The following is an 18,941-nucleotide window of genomic DNA, read 5'->3' on the forward strand; positions in this document are numbered from 1 at the left end:
CACTAGTTTTCTGATAAATTGAACAGATCTTTTAACTTAGCTTCATTGAATTTTCACTTGTTGCAGGCACTTGTATAGGCTCTGGGGATAAATCTTTGACAATAACCGATAGTAAACCCTGCCATTATAAAACTTACCTTTTAAAGAAGAAGACAGACAACAAATAAAGTATATAGTGGTAACTGCTAAGGAGAAAAATGAAAAAGCAAGGATAAGAGATACTTAAGCAACCATGAGATGGGTGAAGTTGAACTTATACACAAGATAGCCAGGGAAGTGGTCCTGGGAAGGGCTATGTGAGTTGTGACCTTGGAAATGTGAGGGTGCTCTTGAACAAGTTAATTAATTTTCCTGTACTTCAGTGTCCTCATCTCTAAAATGAAAGTAAAGATGATAGTGGTTGGGCATTACATCAGTTATCATGTATGAAGGCTTTGCAAAATTGATTGACATATAAGTAGCACTATATATATATATCTGTTAAATAAATCAGACAAAGAAACCTGCCAGAGGAGTGAGTTGGAGTCAGAGGAGCTGTATAAACAGGAGCTTAGTTGTGAACATGTAAGACTGGAGAATCTGTTAGTGTTACAGTGAGATGTCAAATAAGCCTGCAATTCAAGGAAGAGATCTGGGCTAGAGATCACTTGAATCCTAAGCCTGTACTTAGTATTTGATACTGAAATAAATTAGTGTAATTATAAAAATAATTTATTGAGTTATTTTTTTCCTTACATATTTGAAAAACACTGAGTTAAAGAAAGAAATCTAAGATATCTCTGTTACTAAACATCTCAGAACTGTTTTACTTGCTAACATAAGCCATGGGTCTCCTAAATTGAGATAACAGATCTCTGAGATCTCTTAGACTAACAGCATTTAGGGAGTACTGTTCCATAGAATACAATACTGACTTTGTTATAATACTGCCTGAAAAAGTGAATTAATTCTTGCAAATCATCAAAACATAAAAAAAAAACTCATGAAACCTCCAAAATGGCACAAAGTTGATTAGCTAGTTGTTTCATATTTTAAAATAGTTTTATATCCATAGAAAAAAACTAAGCAAGTTGATGTGAAAACGTTGTCTCATGAGCAGTGTGTTACTTTACTTTTTAAAAATGCCCCCCACCCCGATTATCTGCAATTGGAGTAATCTCAGTTCAGTTCAGTTGCTCAGTCGTGTCCGACTCTTTGCCACCCCATGAATCGCAGCACGCCAGGCCTCCCTGTCCATCACCAACTCCCGGAGTTCACTCAAACTCACGTCCATCGAGTCAGTGATGCCATCCAGCCATCTCATCCTCTGTCGTCCCCTTCTCCTCCTGCCCCCAATCTCTCCCAGCGTCAGAGTCTTTTCCAATGAGTCAACTCTTCACATGAGGTGGCCAAAGTACTGGAGTTTCAGCTTTAGCATCATTCCTTCCAAAGAAATCCCAGGGCTGATCTCCTTCAGAATGGACTGGTTGGATCTCCTTACAGTCCAAGGGACTCAAGAATCTTCTCCAACACCACAGTTCAAAAGCATCAATTCTTTGGTGCTCAGCTTTCTTCACAGTCCAACTCTCACATCCATACATGACCACTGGAAAAACCATAGCCTTGACTAGATGGACCTTTGTTGGCAAAGTAATGTCTCTGGTTTTGAATATGCTATCTAGGTTGGTCATAACTTTTCTTCCAAGGAGTAAGCGTCTTTTAATTTCATGGCTGCAGTCACCAACTGCAGTGATTTTGGAGCCCAGAAAAATAAAGTCTGACATTTTTTCCACTGTTTCCCCATCTATTTCCCATTAAGTGATGGGACCAGATGCCATGATCTTCATTTTCTGAATGTTGAGTTTTAAGCCAACTTTTTCCCTCTCCTCTTTCACCTTCATCAAGGCTGTTTAGTTCCTCTTCACTTTCTACTGTAAGGGTGGTGTCATCTGCATATCTGAGGTTATTGATATTGCTCCCGGCAGTCTTGATTCCAGCTTGTGTTTCTTCCAGCATTTCTCATGATGTTCTCTGCACATAAGTTAAATCAGCAGGGTGACAATATACAGCCTTGACGTACTGCTTTTCCTATTTGGAACCAGTCTGTTGTTCCATGTCCAGTTCTAACTGTTGCTTCCTGACCTGCATACAGATTTCTCAAGAGGCAGATCAGGTGGTCTGGTATTCCCATCTCTTTCAGAATTTTCCACAGTTTATTGTGATTCACACAGTCAAAGGCTTTGGCATAGTCAATAAGGAGAAATAGATGTTTTTCTGGAACTCTCTTGCTTTTTTGACGATCCAGCAGATGTTGGCAATTTGGTCTCTGGTTCGTCTGCCTTCTCTAAAACCACCTTGAACATCTGGAAGTTCACAGTTCACGTATTGCTGAAGCCTGGCTTGGAGAATTTTGAGCATTACTTTACTAGCCTATGAGATGAGTGCAGTTGTGCGGTAGTTTGAGCATTCTTTGGGATTGGAATTAAAACTGACCTTTTCCAGTCCTGTGGCCACTGCTGAGTTTTCCAAATTTGCTGGCATATTGAGTGCAGCACTTTCACAGCATCATCTTTCAGGATTTGAAATAGCTCAACTGGAATTCCATCACCTCCACTAGCTTTGTTTGTAGTGATGCTTTCTAAGGCCCACTTGACTTCACATTCCAGGATGTCTGGCTCTAGGTCAGTGATCACACCATCGTGACTGTCTGGGTCGTGAAGATCTTTTTTGTACAGTTCTGTATATTCTTGCCACCTCTTCGTAATAACGTCTGCTTCTGTTAGGTCCGTACCATTTCTGTCCTTTATTGTGCCCATCTTTGCATGAAATGTTCCCTTGGTATCTCTAATTTTTGTGAAGAGATCTCTAGTCTTTCCCATTCTGTTGTTTTCCTCTATTTCTTTGCATTGATTGCTGAGGAAGGCTTTCTTATCTCTTCTTGCTATTCTTTGGAACTTTGCATTCAGATGCTTATCTTTCCTTTTCTCCTTTGCTTTTTGCTTCTCTTCTTTTCACAGCTATTTGGAAGAACTCCCCAGACAGCCATTTTGCTTTTTTGCATTTCTGTTCCATGGGGATGGTCTTGATCCCTGTCTCCTGTACAATGTCACGAACCTCAGTCCCCTGATTATCTGCAATTGGAGTAATCTACGGAGCTTCAAAAACTACTGATGCCTGTGTTCTGACTTCAGAAATTATGATTTAATTTGGTGGGGCTGTGGTCAGAGCACTGAAACTTTTAAAGGATCCCCAAGTGATTTGAATGTGTAAACTCTTTGGGAAGCCATTCTTGCTAACAGAAATCCCTTTTCGACATTATTTTCCTCTGTTCCGTATCTGTAATATTTAAAATATTTAAACATTAAATATTTAAAATATAAATATTTAATATTGTTAAAATATAATATTCTGTTAATTAAGGACCATTATTTGGACTGATTATCAAATGTTTACATGCCTTCTGTTTATTATCCTATCATTGTGATACCATGGTAGTACCACTCATTTTCAATGCAAATGAATAGTATAATAGAATTCTACTTTAAGGTAAGTGGATATGTAGGTTACCAAAGTTATTAATAAAATCTGAAAGCTAAATTATTATTAACATCTTAACTATAGTCTCAGATATATATGTCTTTAGCCAAAATATAAAATGTTACTAGCCACTTAATCTGGTAAAATCAAATGGTACCATTTATAATTCTTTAGACTTTTTCCTTACCAGAAAGCAATACTCATAAATATTGGGTTGGCCAAAAAGTTTGTTCAGGTTCTTCCAGGAGATGTTATGGAAAAACCCTAACAAATTTTTTTAGGGTTTTTGGCCAACCCACAATAGTATGCCCTTTAACAGAACATTTACGTATGATAGTAACCAAGATGTCTTTCAGAACTGTATGAACCTGTTTTAATCAATTAAATCAACAACTACTGAGCACATACTAGGCAATGTTTTAGGAACTGAGTGTCTCCCAGTAAAGTAAGAAATCCTTGCTCCTAGTAAATGGTGGAGGGAGACTGTAAAACAAATAATAAAGTTTAGGGGTGGTAAATGCTCTAAAGAAAAAGAAAGTAGATAGGTCGTGATAAAAGGCAAGTAGGGAGGGGCAATGGTTGATAGTGTGCTGAAAAACCTCTCACAGGAAGTTACCTTTGAGCTACCTAAATGAAGGGAGGGAGGAAGCTGTGAGAAGATTTGCACCCAGAGAGTGGCCTAGGTTGTGGGAATAGCTGGAGCAAAAGCTTGAAAGGCAGCAAATATTTGATGCATTCGAGAAATAGCAGAAGGCCCATGTAATAGAATGAAATGGAGAGAGACGGTGATGGATGAGGTCAGAGACATAGGTAACAATCAGATAATATACTGAAAATACAGCTACCATATGACCCAACCGTCCCATTAGTAGAAATATACCTAGAGAAAACCATAATTCAGAAAAACACATGCACCCCAGTGTTCATTGTAGCATTATTTAAAATAGCTAGGACATGGGAGCAACCTAAATATTCAACAACAGAGGAAAGAATAAAGAAGATGTTGTATATATGTACAAAGGAATATTACTCAGCCATAAAAAGGAATGAAATTGGGTCATTTGTAGAGATGTGCATGGACCTAGAGACTATCATACAGAGTGAAATTAAGTCAAAAAGAGAAAAGCAGATATCATATATTAACACATATATGTGGAATCTAGAAAAATGCTATAGGTTATCTTATTTGTGAAAGAGAAATTGAGACACCGACGTAGAGAACAAATTATGAACAGCAAGTGGGGAAAAGGAGGTGGTGGGATGAATTGGGAGATTGGGATTGACATGCATACACTATTGAAACAATGTATAAACAGATAACTAATGAGAACATACTGTTTAGTTCAGGGAACCCTATTCAGTACTCTGTGGTGACCTAAACAGGAAGGGAATTCAAAAAATAGGGATAAATGTCTATGTATAACCGATTCACTTTGCCTTACAGTAAAAACTAATATAACATTGTAAACCAACTAAAAATTGAAAAAAAAAGAAAAACAAAACCTTATAAATTTCAAACTTCTTCTAATTATAAGGAAAATGCATGTAACATAAAAATAAAAAATAAGTGCCAGCTCCTCATAGGCAGCAGTAAGTTTTTTTTTTTTTCTCTTCTAAGTGTTCTCAGAAGCCATTAGAGGCTTTGCTGGGGAAGTGTCATGGTTTAATTTACTTTTAGAGAGATAACTTTGGGCTGATAGATGAAAAGTAAATTATCCAAAGGCAAGGTGAAAACAGGAAGACAGTCAGGAAGCTGCAGCAGTGTCTAGACAAGCAGTGACAGTGGAGCAGAGAGGCAGCAGATGAGGCGGTGAAAGTTCTGATACAGAGGGTGCGTTGATGCTCCACAGAAAAGGATTTGCTCATGCAGTTTTGCTGTTAAGACACCTAAACACATGCAGCCAGGTAACAGAAACTCACAGCCATAAAAGTTTCAGAATCTTAGGTTAAAGCTAGAATTAAATTAGTCGTTAATGATCTTTATATAGAAAGTATTTCCTTTGTAACAGAAATACCTTTCTTTATTAACCCATCCTCTTTTTATAGAAAAAAATTAACTTTTAATAACGTTGAGAATCTGAGCTATCCTGTCATTTCTTCAGTCTCAGGACATGTCTTAAAATCTTGAGGCGCCAGAATCACCAAAATGACAGCTTTTGGTAAAACTGTCTGTTTGAAATTGTGATAAGCATAGCAACCTAAGGTTTCTCTTTTCATTTCTCATAAATCAGGTAAATTTGCATAATCTGAACCAGAAAGTTGTTTAAAATGAGTATTTGATTTGTTCTGTCAATCATAAAATGGAGGAGAAATTTAGATATTATATGCCTAATTGGTCCATTTAAGTAAACATATTGGCTTATTTAGCACTTGAAAATGAAATTCAGTTATTTCCTTTGCCTCTCTGAGAAAGATCAAAATACCTTGATAATTGTCAAACGTATTTTTCTTTTGAGTGTTCACTGTTTTCCCCGGACATTTGTGTTTTCCCTCCTTACTTCTTTTTTTAAATTTCTTTTTATATGTGTTATTTCCAAGTGTCTTTGTCTTTTAGTTCCTCACTGATACTAGCAATAATTAAAGGTCCAATAATTTTAATTTTAATACTGTTGAAAGTCCAGTACTTTAATTTTCAAATGGAACTTGCTGTGCTTTTTCAACTGATCCTTGATATTAGCCCCAGTAGTATTATTTCTAGTTCTGTTCTTGATTTGATAGTCTTTAACAGATAAATGATTATCGGAGATAAAAAATATAGTGATGATGACGTAAAACTGATTTATCATCATATATTAATAATTCTGGTAACATCACTTTTGTTGTTTGCATTAATCCAGTAATAATACTAAGGTCATTATATGAACTTTACTTTGTTATATTAGTGGGGCTTCCTTTCATTTTATAGCTGGCTTAAGTCCTGCCGAAATTCAGCAGTTATGGAAAGAAGTGACTGGAGTTCACAGTATGGAAGACAATGGCATTAAGCATGGAGGGCTAGACCTCACTACTAACAATTCCTCCTCGACTACCTCCTCCACCACTTCCAAAGCATCACCACCAATAACCCATCATACCATAGTGAATGGACAGTCTTCAGTTCTAAATGCAAGGCGAGACAGGTAAATTTCATGAGATGTATTTTGTTACTTATCACCAAATTTTACTTTTACTATTTGTAACACTAAAAATAATGACTTGTACTTAACAGAGATAGAATGTGTAGGACCCAAATTAAATAGGTAGAAACTTTTAAATTATCTTATATATTATTTCATCAGAAAAAAAACAGCTCAAATACCAGCAGTTTGATGGATATAATGGGGAATTTCCTGAAGAAAGTTATTTTATAATAAGTGCATGTAGAATTATTGTGTCAATATATTTTTATGGCTAAGATGCTATGATTAACCTGATTGCTGAAATGAGAATCTTCTTACCATTTTAAAACTTAAGAATGAGTTTCAAATCATTAAAGATGCATATGTGTATATATATATATATATATGTATATGTATATATACATACTTATATAGATATCCCCCTTAGTATATGTTACAACCATGTGCTTAGAAATCAGAGAATAGATATACATAAGCATATAAACACAGGTATCATAAACCAGAAGAAAGAAGATCTGGTTTGTCTTTTTTGTTTTTGTGGCATGATGGAATTATAAATATATAATTAAAATGAACTTATGGTAACACCCTGGATAAATTTGCATGAAAATTCATAAAGAAAAATTTGGTTTCAGTTACCGACACTAAGTACATTATATTAGATCATTTGTTTCAACTTAGTGTTTTTGGTTGTATAAAAAGTACCTTTGTAAAAGGGTCACCCATATACTTTTTATCCATTTAACTATTTATTCAGGCATATGGTAACCTAATCAGATCCGTTAATGTGATTTACATAAAATATATAAGGCAAAATATTGCTCAGTGAAAAATACATTTTAAAAGATGGAACATAAGTACAGGATTTCTTTACAGAGTGGCTTAATCCCATATGATGTAGAGTTATAAAATTCAGATTTCAATGTAGTGAATTGACAGTGTTCTGCAATGTGAATACCTGCCTGTCTGCAATAAACTCTTTTCTCATAAACAAGTATTTTTTCAAAGAAACATGCAATTATACAGTACAGTTTAAAATAGAATGCTATAATTTGGTGATGTTTTTGGTTTTTCTTGGAGTATCATGAACATTTTTTCTTGTTAGATTTCATTATTGTAAAATGGTGTGCTTTTGAATGCTTTCACGCTGTTGCTTTAATTGAGAGTAATTTGATGATTACATACTTCAGAAGTTGGTTGATGTCTCTAGGATCTATCTGATACAATACTCACTTATCAAAAGTCTTGGATAATTATAAAAGAGATAGCTAATGAATACCATTCCAAAGTAGAATTTTTTGATCAACTGTAACTAGCAGAAATATATATGATTCACACATAAATATTAAACAATGTAAATGATTCTGAAGGTCCATATTATCTCTAAAAAGAGCATTTCAGAAATCTTGTGGTGATTTTCCTATTACTTTCTTAAAAACACAGTTTGTTTTTTTTTCTTCACTTGACCACATATGAATATATATTTTTATTTAGAGGTAAATGTTACATTAAGGTCATGTGGCAGGATTAGCATATGATATTATACAGTCCTCTTAGTTTTTCATCCTTTATTAACAGTCATCTTTGGCTTTATTTCTCCTCTAATTGGAACATCATCTAGCCTTGGCAGTTGAACTATTCAATAGAACGATTAAATTTTTCTGACTGCTCTGAGCTGAATTGACCTGTTTTGACCTGTTTGTCACTGATCGTAACCTGACAGGCGCTAGCAGCCTGCAACGATTATGGCTTTTTGAGATGAATCTGACGTCGTGTTCTTTTGCTACAGCTCGTCACATGAGGAGACTGGGGCCTCTCACACTCTCTACGGCCATGGAGTTTGCAAATGGCCAGGCTGTGAAAGCATTTGTGAAGATTTTGGACAGTTTTTAAAGTAGGTTTTTTACTTTTTTTAGCAAAGGGAGTGGATTATATGGGAGTTTCAGGTAATTTTGCTGTAAATAAGCAAAAGAAAGCTGAAGAAAGAAAGTAAAGGTCCATCCTAAGGCACTCTGTACGTTTTCTGTGTATTTCAACAAGTGGATTAGCAAACTCAGGCTAAGAAGGTTAACTCTTCATCTTTACTTTTCATGAGAAAATTTCACAAAAGGTCTTTGAATGAATAATAAAAAGTAGCCTACTATAATAGTGTCATTAATGATCGAAAGATATGTTTGTAGAATTCACTTAAATTTCAAGGTTTCTATAAAAATTTCCAGTAAGATTATGTGAAAAGTCATATGTGCGTGTGTGTGTGTGTGTATAGAGACACACATATATTTAAACAAAATACACATTTTAAAGGCTTATCTTTATTGCAGAATTTTTATTTCTTACTTTAAATAATGTTTAATGTATTTATTTAGTAAGAATGAAAAAACTGAAAGTTAATCATAACTAAAATTTTAAGATAGCTGTATTTTTTCCATGTTGTGACTTGTTGCCCTGAGAATCATAAAGCAACATACATGGCCCTAAGCTTATTTGATATATTGTAAGGCTTCTCTAACTTAAAATCAAAACTTTGTATATCCTTAATTTCTTCATACAGCGATAATATATTTTTTAATTCATAAGAGGTTCTTTTTCAAATGAGAATATGCATCTTTCATGAATCATTTTCCACCCACAATTTCAGAATGCAAGAGATCTAAACAGAGCTACAGATAGGTTTATGGAGATGAGTAACTTCACAGGCTGAGACTCTTATGTTGTCATGGAGCAGCTAACAGGGTCAATGAACTGTTTCATGCTTCATCAACAATTAAGTTAATTAGCTCATTTGAAATTGCATTGCTTTGTTGCCAGGATGTTGGCAGAAACATCAAAAGGATGTGTTTACAAATGGCACACTACAGGGTATAGAGCAGAAGCACCTTAACAGCAAGGCCCAAGTACGGGGCATCGTAATAACTGTACAACCGAATTGCACGAAGACTTCCACAGGGAATTTTTTAAACTTTTTAAAAAATTTCTAACCAATTAAAGGAAAAAAATGCTTCCTGTATTACTGTGGACTTTGTACATGGCCTTAATCGAAGATTTGCACTATCCAGAATAGTTGTGAGCTGCCATTTTGTTGGGTAGGAAGCTGATTCAAATGTTCTAAGCAAAAAGAGCCCTTAAAATATTAGGCAACTTTGCTAAATTTGCCTAATTTCTTATCTAAGAAAAATAATATTTGTTAAAACAAGGACAGAACATAAGAATATTCATTCATTGAAGAACTAATTTCATATTTCTTCATTTGAATTATATTAGTTCTGATTAGTATATTATTCTTTATCATTAAGATTATTTAGAGGACTTTTGCTGCTATTTCTTAAGAATAGCAATTTAAACCTTATAGCTCAGTCATCATACATTTTATTGCTCTAAGTTGTTATTTCTAGCAAAATTCAAAATAAAGCTTTAAGAAAAAAGATATATCTTTCAATATAATTTCCTTTATGGCACATGGAAATAAACATTTTTATTCATCTCAAATTTGTGTAAATATGAGCTCTCGTTTTACCCTCCATGAGTCTTTTTCATATTCGTGCTGGTATTTAAAAATAAAACTGAAGAAGTTACAATTAAAAAGGCATTTCCTTTCAATTAAATATCAACTTCGGTTCCAAAGACTGACCATTTTTCCAGCCCATTAACTTTATAGGGATGACAGAGCAAATGACGGTAGATTTTAAGGTCCTCCGTTTAGTCCATTTTTGTTGTGATATGCTTAGATTCTCTAAGTCAAATGAATGTGATAGCTTCTGTTAATAGAGCTAATGCCAGTGTATGGTACTAAAATGAAATTTTAATTTAATGTATTTTTATACTGGTATTGTCTTTTTCTTGATGTGTATGGGAAATTTGAAGAGTGTGTATGGGAAATTTGAGGAGAAATAAAATGATATATTTTATTAAATTAATTTCAGTTACTCAGGAAAAAAAAAGTTGATTTAGTGTCTGTGTGGAAAGTGAATTGAAGAAGGCATTACCGTTAATACAGATTTTCTTGGAAAGAAGATTTTGTTTTTCTTTTGCAGTAATGGAGAGAATAGACAGTCTTGGAGGGAAAAATGTCAGGCAAGTCAAAAAGCTGTAAAGTTTTTAATTCTCAAGTTTTTTGTACATACATTCTCCAGAAATTTGGTACCCAGTGTTTGTTATAAAAGTTTTTTTGAGAAAATTCTGTGGCATTTTTATTTCTAAAATGCACTAGAAATAAACTGTATAGCTTGAGCTGTACTTTGGTATCAGACAACTTATCCGTTGTCTGGATCAAGTAAAGGAAACTATCCGTTATTACTATTTATCCTGCATATGTTTAATAGCAAAGGATAGTAGAAAATATATTGAGTCCCAAACTCGCTTTCTCACATTGCATCACTATAAAAAGTGGTAGAATTCCTCTATTTTTGCCCAGCACCAAATAAAAAGCCATCAGAGGACAATTGCTTATGAATAACATACATATTCTTAGCCATGTATACATATGCATAATATGTATGCTTCAGTATTCAATGAGGTTTTTTTTTCTATTGGATGAAAAATAAGACTAAATTAGAAACTGTTATTTATAACAGCAAAGATGAAAGCAGAAAAATAGAAAACTAAAAGATAAAAAAGAAATTCTAGATTAAAAGGTATCTAGGAAAATTTTTGAATTACTGTGAAGTAGGTGTTCAGAGAAGGTAACCATTTTGTAGTCACTCTTTGAGGATCTAAGATCACTAAAAGGATTTAATACTAGTTCTTCATTATTGTCTTATCAATGTCAAGGTGTAATAATACCAATAAAACTTTAGTGTAGTTTGTCTGCAGAGTTAATTATCATTCCATTGGCCCTATGTCAGCTAAATGTAATAGGTGGATTGACTTGTAAGAGCTTAAACCAAAAGGTTTACAATATATAACATTCAAGTTGGCAGACAAGTGTTTTTGAACCTGCATGTGCAGATGCCAATAAACAAAATGTGGTCTGAGATACAAAGATAGAAACATTCTTTGAAGAAAGGCAAAATGGTTAGTGTCAATAAAATATCAGTCTATTAAAGAGTAATTAGTTGATGAAATGAGTTAGGTTTATTGCACAGCTAACTATTTTAAGGTTTAACACTATATAAAAAGCAATGGAAAAGGTAGTAGGGACAGAATATTTCATGGAAAGATGTTATCTTTTTTTCTTGCAGCTGACTACTCTAAAAATTATGCTCTTACTTAGCGTGTATTGTCTATTTCTTTGTCTTTGACTAGGCAGCGTGGCTACAAAATTATGACCTCAAGAAGGCATTCTTTGAACTTGTCAGAATGTTGTTTCTTTTGGTGACAGTGCCCCCATCTCTCAAAACTAAGGCATCTCACATAATCAGCTAAATGAATAGTGACAGCTAACATTTTGTATTTAAACTCCTGTCAGTGTTTAAACATAAAAAGCTTGATGCAAAATAAATCAAACACCAGTGATATGCAAGTGAAACATTTTGTTAAAACAGTCTCTGACATACTTGGATTTAAATCTGATCCCTTTTTAGCTTATAAAATGTTGTAACTTTAAATGAATTTGGGAAAAATCTAGAGGTTAAAATTGAATTGCTAATCTGGGGTATATATAATTGAAGTTACCACATGCATTCATAACCTTAAAAGCTTCATTAAAGAGAATTGTGCATTAAATAAATTGGAAAGATCCTTTCCTACTTTTTATCTTCCTGAAATGCTTGCTTAATTGTTTTTAGAAAGAATTTGACTGCCTATATACATTTTTTCCTAGTTAACACTACCCACCTAGCACACAGATTCAATGCAGTTTTGAAAGAACGTCAGTCGACCACATCATTTATTCCATTTTGAAAACAAAAATCAATATACCTATAAAGTGACCCATAAATTAGAACTGGCTCACACAATGTTTGTTCAGTGCTGCCTTTCTGAAGGCACCCTTTGCATTTTTTCTTCACCTCTCTGTTTGAACTGCAGTCTCGGTAAGAGGCTCATTAGGGGACATTAGGGACTGGAGCTAACCAGAATTCCAGAGCTTGCTTTGCTCTTATTAATGCATAGTAGAGTAGAATGCATTTAAATATTTCATAGGCATTCAGTAATTTGTGTGTAATCGCCTTGTTAGCAGACCAGTAGAAGTAGAACAGGCCTGTGAAATGGTGTTAGTGATTGCATGGGTAATTTACAGACCTTTGCCATCAGAAAGAGTATTATTGTTGGCTAGTATGAAGCTGTGAAATAGAACTAGCAATAAGTAAAAAAAGAAACTTAATAAAGGTTTTGTAACAAGCATCTTCAAGGATAACAACCCCACTTGGTCCTTTTGAAGCAGCTATAATTTATGACATAGGCAATATATCAAATGCATAAGATAGTATTATGGAGCATTCATATGAAAAGGGTATTTGCAACATTAGTTCCAACTTCCTGCAAGGGACATGATTAAATGATTAATGAAATGTCCCTTTGCATATGCATTTTGAAACAGCAATTAGGCACTGACTGAGAAAATCCACCAATCCTCTCATTTTTCAGTATTATCTCATTCTTGATTTATAAATCATAGAGAATTTTTGAACAGCAATATGTAGTACCTGAGATAGTTATAAAAACATAAAAGAGAATAATTTGGGCACAAAATAGTCATAAATACATAAATTCATAATTTACTGTTAATACTCAGCCTATTTATTTAGTCTTATTGCATTGTATTTATATCCGACACTATTTCTATACTTTGATTGGCATAATTAAGTAGGGGGAATGAATAGGCACTATTATTTTACATATCACTGGTAAACAATAGCGAGGAAAGGAGAAGGGAGATGTGGCAGAGGTATGTATGTGTTTTTCAAGTTCTCAGTAATCCACTGGAGGCTGTTCTATAAATGATCATTGAAGGGCTGCAAGCTAGCCTATAATTACAGGAAAGAAAGTGGCAGCTCTGGCATTTCATAACTATGTGTCCTCGAAAGTGCTTTGTGAGTTTGTCACCAATGATAATTTAGATAGAGGCTCATTACTGAACATCACAACACTTTAAAAACCTTTCGCCTTCATACAGGAGAATAAAGGACTATTTTAATGGCAAGGTTCTTTTGTGTTCCACTGAAAAATTCAATCAAGACAAAACCTCATTGACTATTATTGTAGTCTACAGTCTCTATTCTCATAAAAGCTGCAGAGATAAATTGAATAGGTCTCTAAGACCCAAGTATATAATGCAAACATTTTGTACTTTTTTTAGTTCTTTAAATATAGGATAATTATTATACCTAAGAAGTAAACATGAGTGCAAAACCTTTTTAAAAGAGTATTTTCATGCAAAAATAAACATAGTAACTAAATATATCTTTTTCTTGCAAAGTTGTATATTCTACTTATCTTGCTCTATTTATATCCTAATCCCTGTGTACATCTGAAGCATTTTTTAAATAGGCATTTAGATTGGTCATGGAATAAACATATGTGTGTTCCTCAAGAGTTCACAGTGTAAAAATCTTAAGAAAATATAGTTATATCAAACTTTAGGAATACAACTACTGTTGCAGTACTCTGATAGAAAATAGACTCATTGTTCATTAAAATTGGGGGAGGAGAACCTGAAAAACAATTTTTAAATGTCCTGTGAGTTAGGAATAGGTGACACTTTGTGTCATAAACTAACCTGTGGTTTACTATAACTTTCCATGCCTCATTTTCAGAAATCGTGAGTGAATTTTAGTTCTCATTATAGTTTATATTTTTTCTAATATTTTATTATGGAAAGCATTTTTTAATGTTTATTTTATATTGAAGTATAGGTGATTTACAATGTTGTGTTAGTTTCAGGTATACAGCAAAGTGATTCAGCTATACATATATCCTTTCTTTTTCAGATTCTTTTCCCATGTAGGTTATTACAGAATATTGAATAGAGTTCCTGTGCTATACAATGAGTCATTGTTGATTATCTCTTTTATACATAGTAGTGTGTATCATTGAAGAAGGCAATGGCACCCCACTCCGTACTCTTGCCTGGAAAACCCCATGGACGGAGGAGCCTGGTAGGCTGCAGTCCATGGGGTCGCTAAGAGTTAGACGCGACGGAGCGACTTCACTTTCACTTTTCAGTTTCCTGCATTGGAGAAGGAAATGGCAACCCACTCCAGTGTTCTTGCCTGGAGAATCCCAGGGACCGTGGGGCCTGGTGGGCTGCCGTCTCTGGGGTCGCACAGAGTCGAACACGACTGACCTGACTTAGCAGCAGCAGTGTGTATCATTCCAGTTAGTTTGTTAACCAAACCTGAACAGAGCTGGTCTAAGAACAGACAGGTGGAGTGCAAGTGCCTCTTCTGCGCTGTAACTACACACCTCAAAGCTGACCTGTTACATCCCACTATTTGAGTCCACCATCTCTCTTCAACCAATTATGACAGTTGTACTAAGACACATGGAAGTTTTGTTGTCATGATCAGTGAGGGGTATTAAAATGAACTGGTTTAATTTATCAAAGGATGGGGCAAAGTCGCACAAAGATTTCTACTTGCCTAGCCTAGATCTATTAACAAATAAACCTACATATTTTTATTTATTATGTATTTATTAGTTCTTGCTCATAAATACCATTTAAAATCTTCTTTATGTGTGTTATATATTTGTCCATCTATGTATATGTTGACTCTGTTAATTTTAAGAAATGGAGGTAAATATTTTGAATGGGCACAAAAGTTTTTTTGTTGAATTTTAGTAAAATGAGGAGTGCATTAAACTTTTTAGACTAGTATACCTTCCTAAATTGTACTTGAACCCAGATGGATAAATATGTAAATTCTTATTTAATTTTGTGAATAAATTTTTTATGTTTTATTTAGATGCATTGGTGAGAACATTTTTTAAATTGCTGTCTTAGTTTGCCAATTGGTGAAATAGACATACCAAAGGATATTAAATTGATTGAAGATTCTTTTTTTTAATTTTAGGAGGCAGCAAATAAATGATATATTATGAAGTTATATTATTGAATATGTTCTTATTCATTGGAGATACTTCTCTACTAAATTACTTTTGATGTATCCTCATATGACTCATTAAAGAGATCTTTTTAAGCATTATTAAATAATAATAGACTAGCATGTAATCAAGGTCAGAGTAAGATAATGTCTTATCTCTCCCTTCTTTTTTGTAAGATTAGGACAGATGTATCCTAAATAGGACACTGAACATGAAATGTCAATCTTGATGCTTCTGATTCTCAGAATTTTCAATGCACTTTAAGTATTAGTAATAGCAAGTGATCATTCTTTATAAGTTTTATGTTACCATGGGATGATAATTCGCTGAAGATTCACACCACATCTTGATAACATAAGGCATTGCTCACTAAATAACATCATAGGAGTCAAAAGTATCTAAAGAAAAATGGAATAGAGAATTGTCTTTGTTCTCTTTAGATTTACTTTTGGTTCGTGTATTTATAAGGTGCCCTTTAAAAAAAAAAGACTATATGAAGCATATTTAGTGATTTCTACTATTATTCTGAAAATAATTTGGGGGAAAATTTTTTGTAATAACTGATAAGCTTAGAGACAATTACATTTTCTACTCTTTGAAGGGTATCTTTACATTGCATAAGTAATTTTCACTAAGCACATCAGCATATTTAACTTTTTTTTTTATATCATTTCAAGGTGTTATTTTTTCCCAGTATGGAGGAAATGTGGTGTCAGTGGTTTTACGTGGAACATCTGCTACTGAAATAGCGCTGGCTTAACATTCTGTTTTGTGTTGTGTGTTTGTTTAGGCACCTTAACAACGAACACGCGCTGGATGACCGAAGCACCGCACAGTGTCGAGTGCAAATGCAGGTGGTGCAGCAGTTAGAGATACAGGTTTGTCAAGGGCTCCCTTGCTGGACTCTTTCTCTGACTTCTGGTCTTTAAATCAAGTACCGGGCAGATCCTGTGTCTTTTAACACAATAATGCATAGAAATAGATGGAATTTTAGGTTGTTTATAGTGGTAGAAATGATTGCTATCTCAGGATGGATTGCTGTAGCTTAATGTACTTACTTACCACTCAGACTTATTATCATCTTTAGACTATATCATATACATTTGGCTATCTCAAAGGAGTCAAATCTAAGTTTTCCCTAAGAAAGTTTAGAGCAAACCACCCAACTGGATATGATTTTATCGCAGAAACAGTTTTTACATGAGCTAATCTTGATTTTTTTTCATGAGATTTTATAGCAAAAAGCCTTTATAGTATCATGCCTACAATTTAATACTCTAAAAAAAAATCTTTCTCTTTTCTACCTCTAGTGTATTTTTAATTGAAGAACTTACAAGAATCCTTGTCTTGGAATAATGGCAAATCATGTATAATGTCACAGATGGTAATATGTGTATTGTATCAAATGCTGCTAACTTAAATAAAAGACATTACTGTTAATATTGAAACAGAATTTGGCCAAAAATAAATAGAGCTTATAAAACTGATCAGAAAGCAATTGTATCCCCCTCAGTATCATTTTTGCTGCATTTTTCCTAACCCTCTAAGTCTTCCTCTAATATTTCATCTTAATGATTTTTTTCTCAATCAAACCAATACCTTGTTTCATTTAATTAAACATACAATTTCTTTGTCTTCACACTTGCTACATCTTAAATTGTTTTAAATTCATCATTCACTAAACACATAAATGTCATTGCTTTTTTCCAAGGAGCTCCTAAAAATATTTTGACTTGTAAAAAAAATCAAGAACACATAAAAAGCATCATTGCTGCTGTTGTTTAAAAAGCTTTTTTGTGAACCTGTTTACCATTTATAAAAGGTAGACTAAAACATAAGAGTTCGGCTGATGAGACAGTCTGCAGTGTGACCAATTATGCCTCCTTTTTTTTTTTGGTCTGCTGTGTCTGACTGATGGAGAAGTAAGGTCCGTCAGTTGTAATGAGACCCAGTGCAAGTGTAGATGCCTACTCTGAGTCAGAGTTCAGCGTTTCACACTGCCTGGTCTCTGTCACTCTATTGAATTAGATTGATGATGGCAGATTGCAGGGGGCACTAACTGGACCTCAGTGGGAACGCATGAAGTGTGGAGACAATCCTGGCAGGCACTTCGCTTTGAGAACCCTTCACCCTTTCACAGCTGCTGGCACTAGTCCATTGCTAACAGTGTCCACAGGACTTTAAAGAGACACCATGGGCCTTCTAATTTATGGTTTCAGTAACTTGTTACTGTCGAGGCAACTGTGACCTCAATTCTCTTATTGACAAAAAGATGAAGTGTTATTTGTTTTCTCTGACCTTTTAACATAAGGAAAGCTATAAAAGTTTTTCCCTACTCCGTAGCTAAAGTTGTGTTTCCCCTCAGATAAGTTCCTACGGACACAGACTTTTATATGCAGGAATCATTACTCGGAGACAAGCTCAATGATAAGATGTATCACTGCAGCAAAATAGCGGTATCAGTCATTTCTAAAATGCTTCTGATCTCACTTTTTCTTAACAGCTTTCTAAAGAACGCGAACGTCTTCAAGCGATGATGACCCACTTGCACATGCGACCCTCAGAGCCCAAACCATCTCCCAAACCTGTAAGTGCATATTGCTTTATAAACAGTAAATAGCTTTAGCGATGTAACAGACTAAGAAAATGAACAATTTAGCGACAGTTAGAAAACAATGAGTGTGATGAAAAATACGGCAATAAAATGAAAGTAAAATGTAATCGCTGGTCAAATTGTATGTTTCTCTTAAAGTAATGCTATCTTTTACAAAATCTATCCAATCGCCACCATGGGTGACACTGAACAAAGTACACCTATCAGTGCAGAAATCACTAGAGAGAATGTCTTTCTGTGATAGGTTTACAGATATGAAAAAGAAACCCGTTTTTGAGCACCCTGAAAGGCAGAACAGTACAAATCACAAATAGAGAGGTATGTGGTATGCCGAAGAGGGTTCGGATCAATCATAAGATACATATAAATGGATTTTTTTATCAAATGTTTTGTCAAGATGTCATGGTATTTTTAAAGCCAATTTTGTTCTCTTTCTCTGGTTGTTATTTCAGTTAAGATGTGTTGCACATATTGGTACATTTTACCATATAGTTCACATTATGTTAATTTAGAGAGCTTATGACAAGGAAAATGGGTGAGATTATAGAAAATAAAAACTGCAATTTCCCTAAAAATATATAAGATATCGACGCCAAGCTGATAATGTAGTCATATACACAGACTGTTGAAAAGAATATACTTTATCTCACTCAGCTAATGTTTGCAGAGAAACTTAGAGTAATCAACTGGGTAACTCTACTTTAATGAAAGTT

At 34.2% G+C, this 18,941-nt stretch overlaps 1 protein-coding gene across 8 annotated transcripts in view; it reads left to right on the plus strand.

Annotated features, from left to right (window-relative positions):
* Nucleotides 1–18,941, plus strand: part of FOXP2 (forkhead box P2) — a 666,216-nt gene that overhangs the window by 601,713 nt on the left and 45,562 nt on the right. For all 8 annotated transcript variants that reach the window (XM_070369572.1, XM_070369571.1, XM_070369570.1 and 5 more), the window contains 4 exons: nucleotides 6,422–6,635; nucleotides 8,425–8,529; nucleotides 16,405–16,492; nucleotides 18,118–18,201. In XM_070369572.1, the coding sequence (XP_070225673.1) occupies nucleotides 6,422–6,635; nucleotides 8,425–8,529; nucleotides 16,405–16,492; nucleotides 18,118–18,201 (491 nt within the window). The remainder of the gene's footprint in view (nucleotides 1–6,421; nucleotides 6,636–8,424; nucleotides 8,530–16,404; nucleotides 16,493–18,117; nucleotides 18,202–18,941) is intronic.

The sequence above is a fragment of the Bos mutus genome, chromosome 4 (assembly GCF_027580195.1).
Source record: "Bos mutus isolate GX-2022 chromosome 4, NWIPB_WYAK_1.1, whole genome shotgun sequence".
Lineage (NCBI taxonomy): Eukaryota > Metazoa > Chordata > Mammalia > Artiodactyla > Bovidae > Bos > Bos mutus.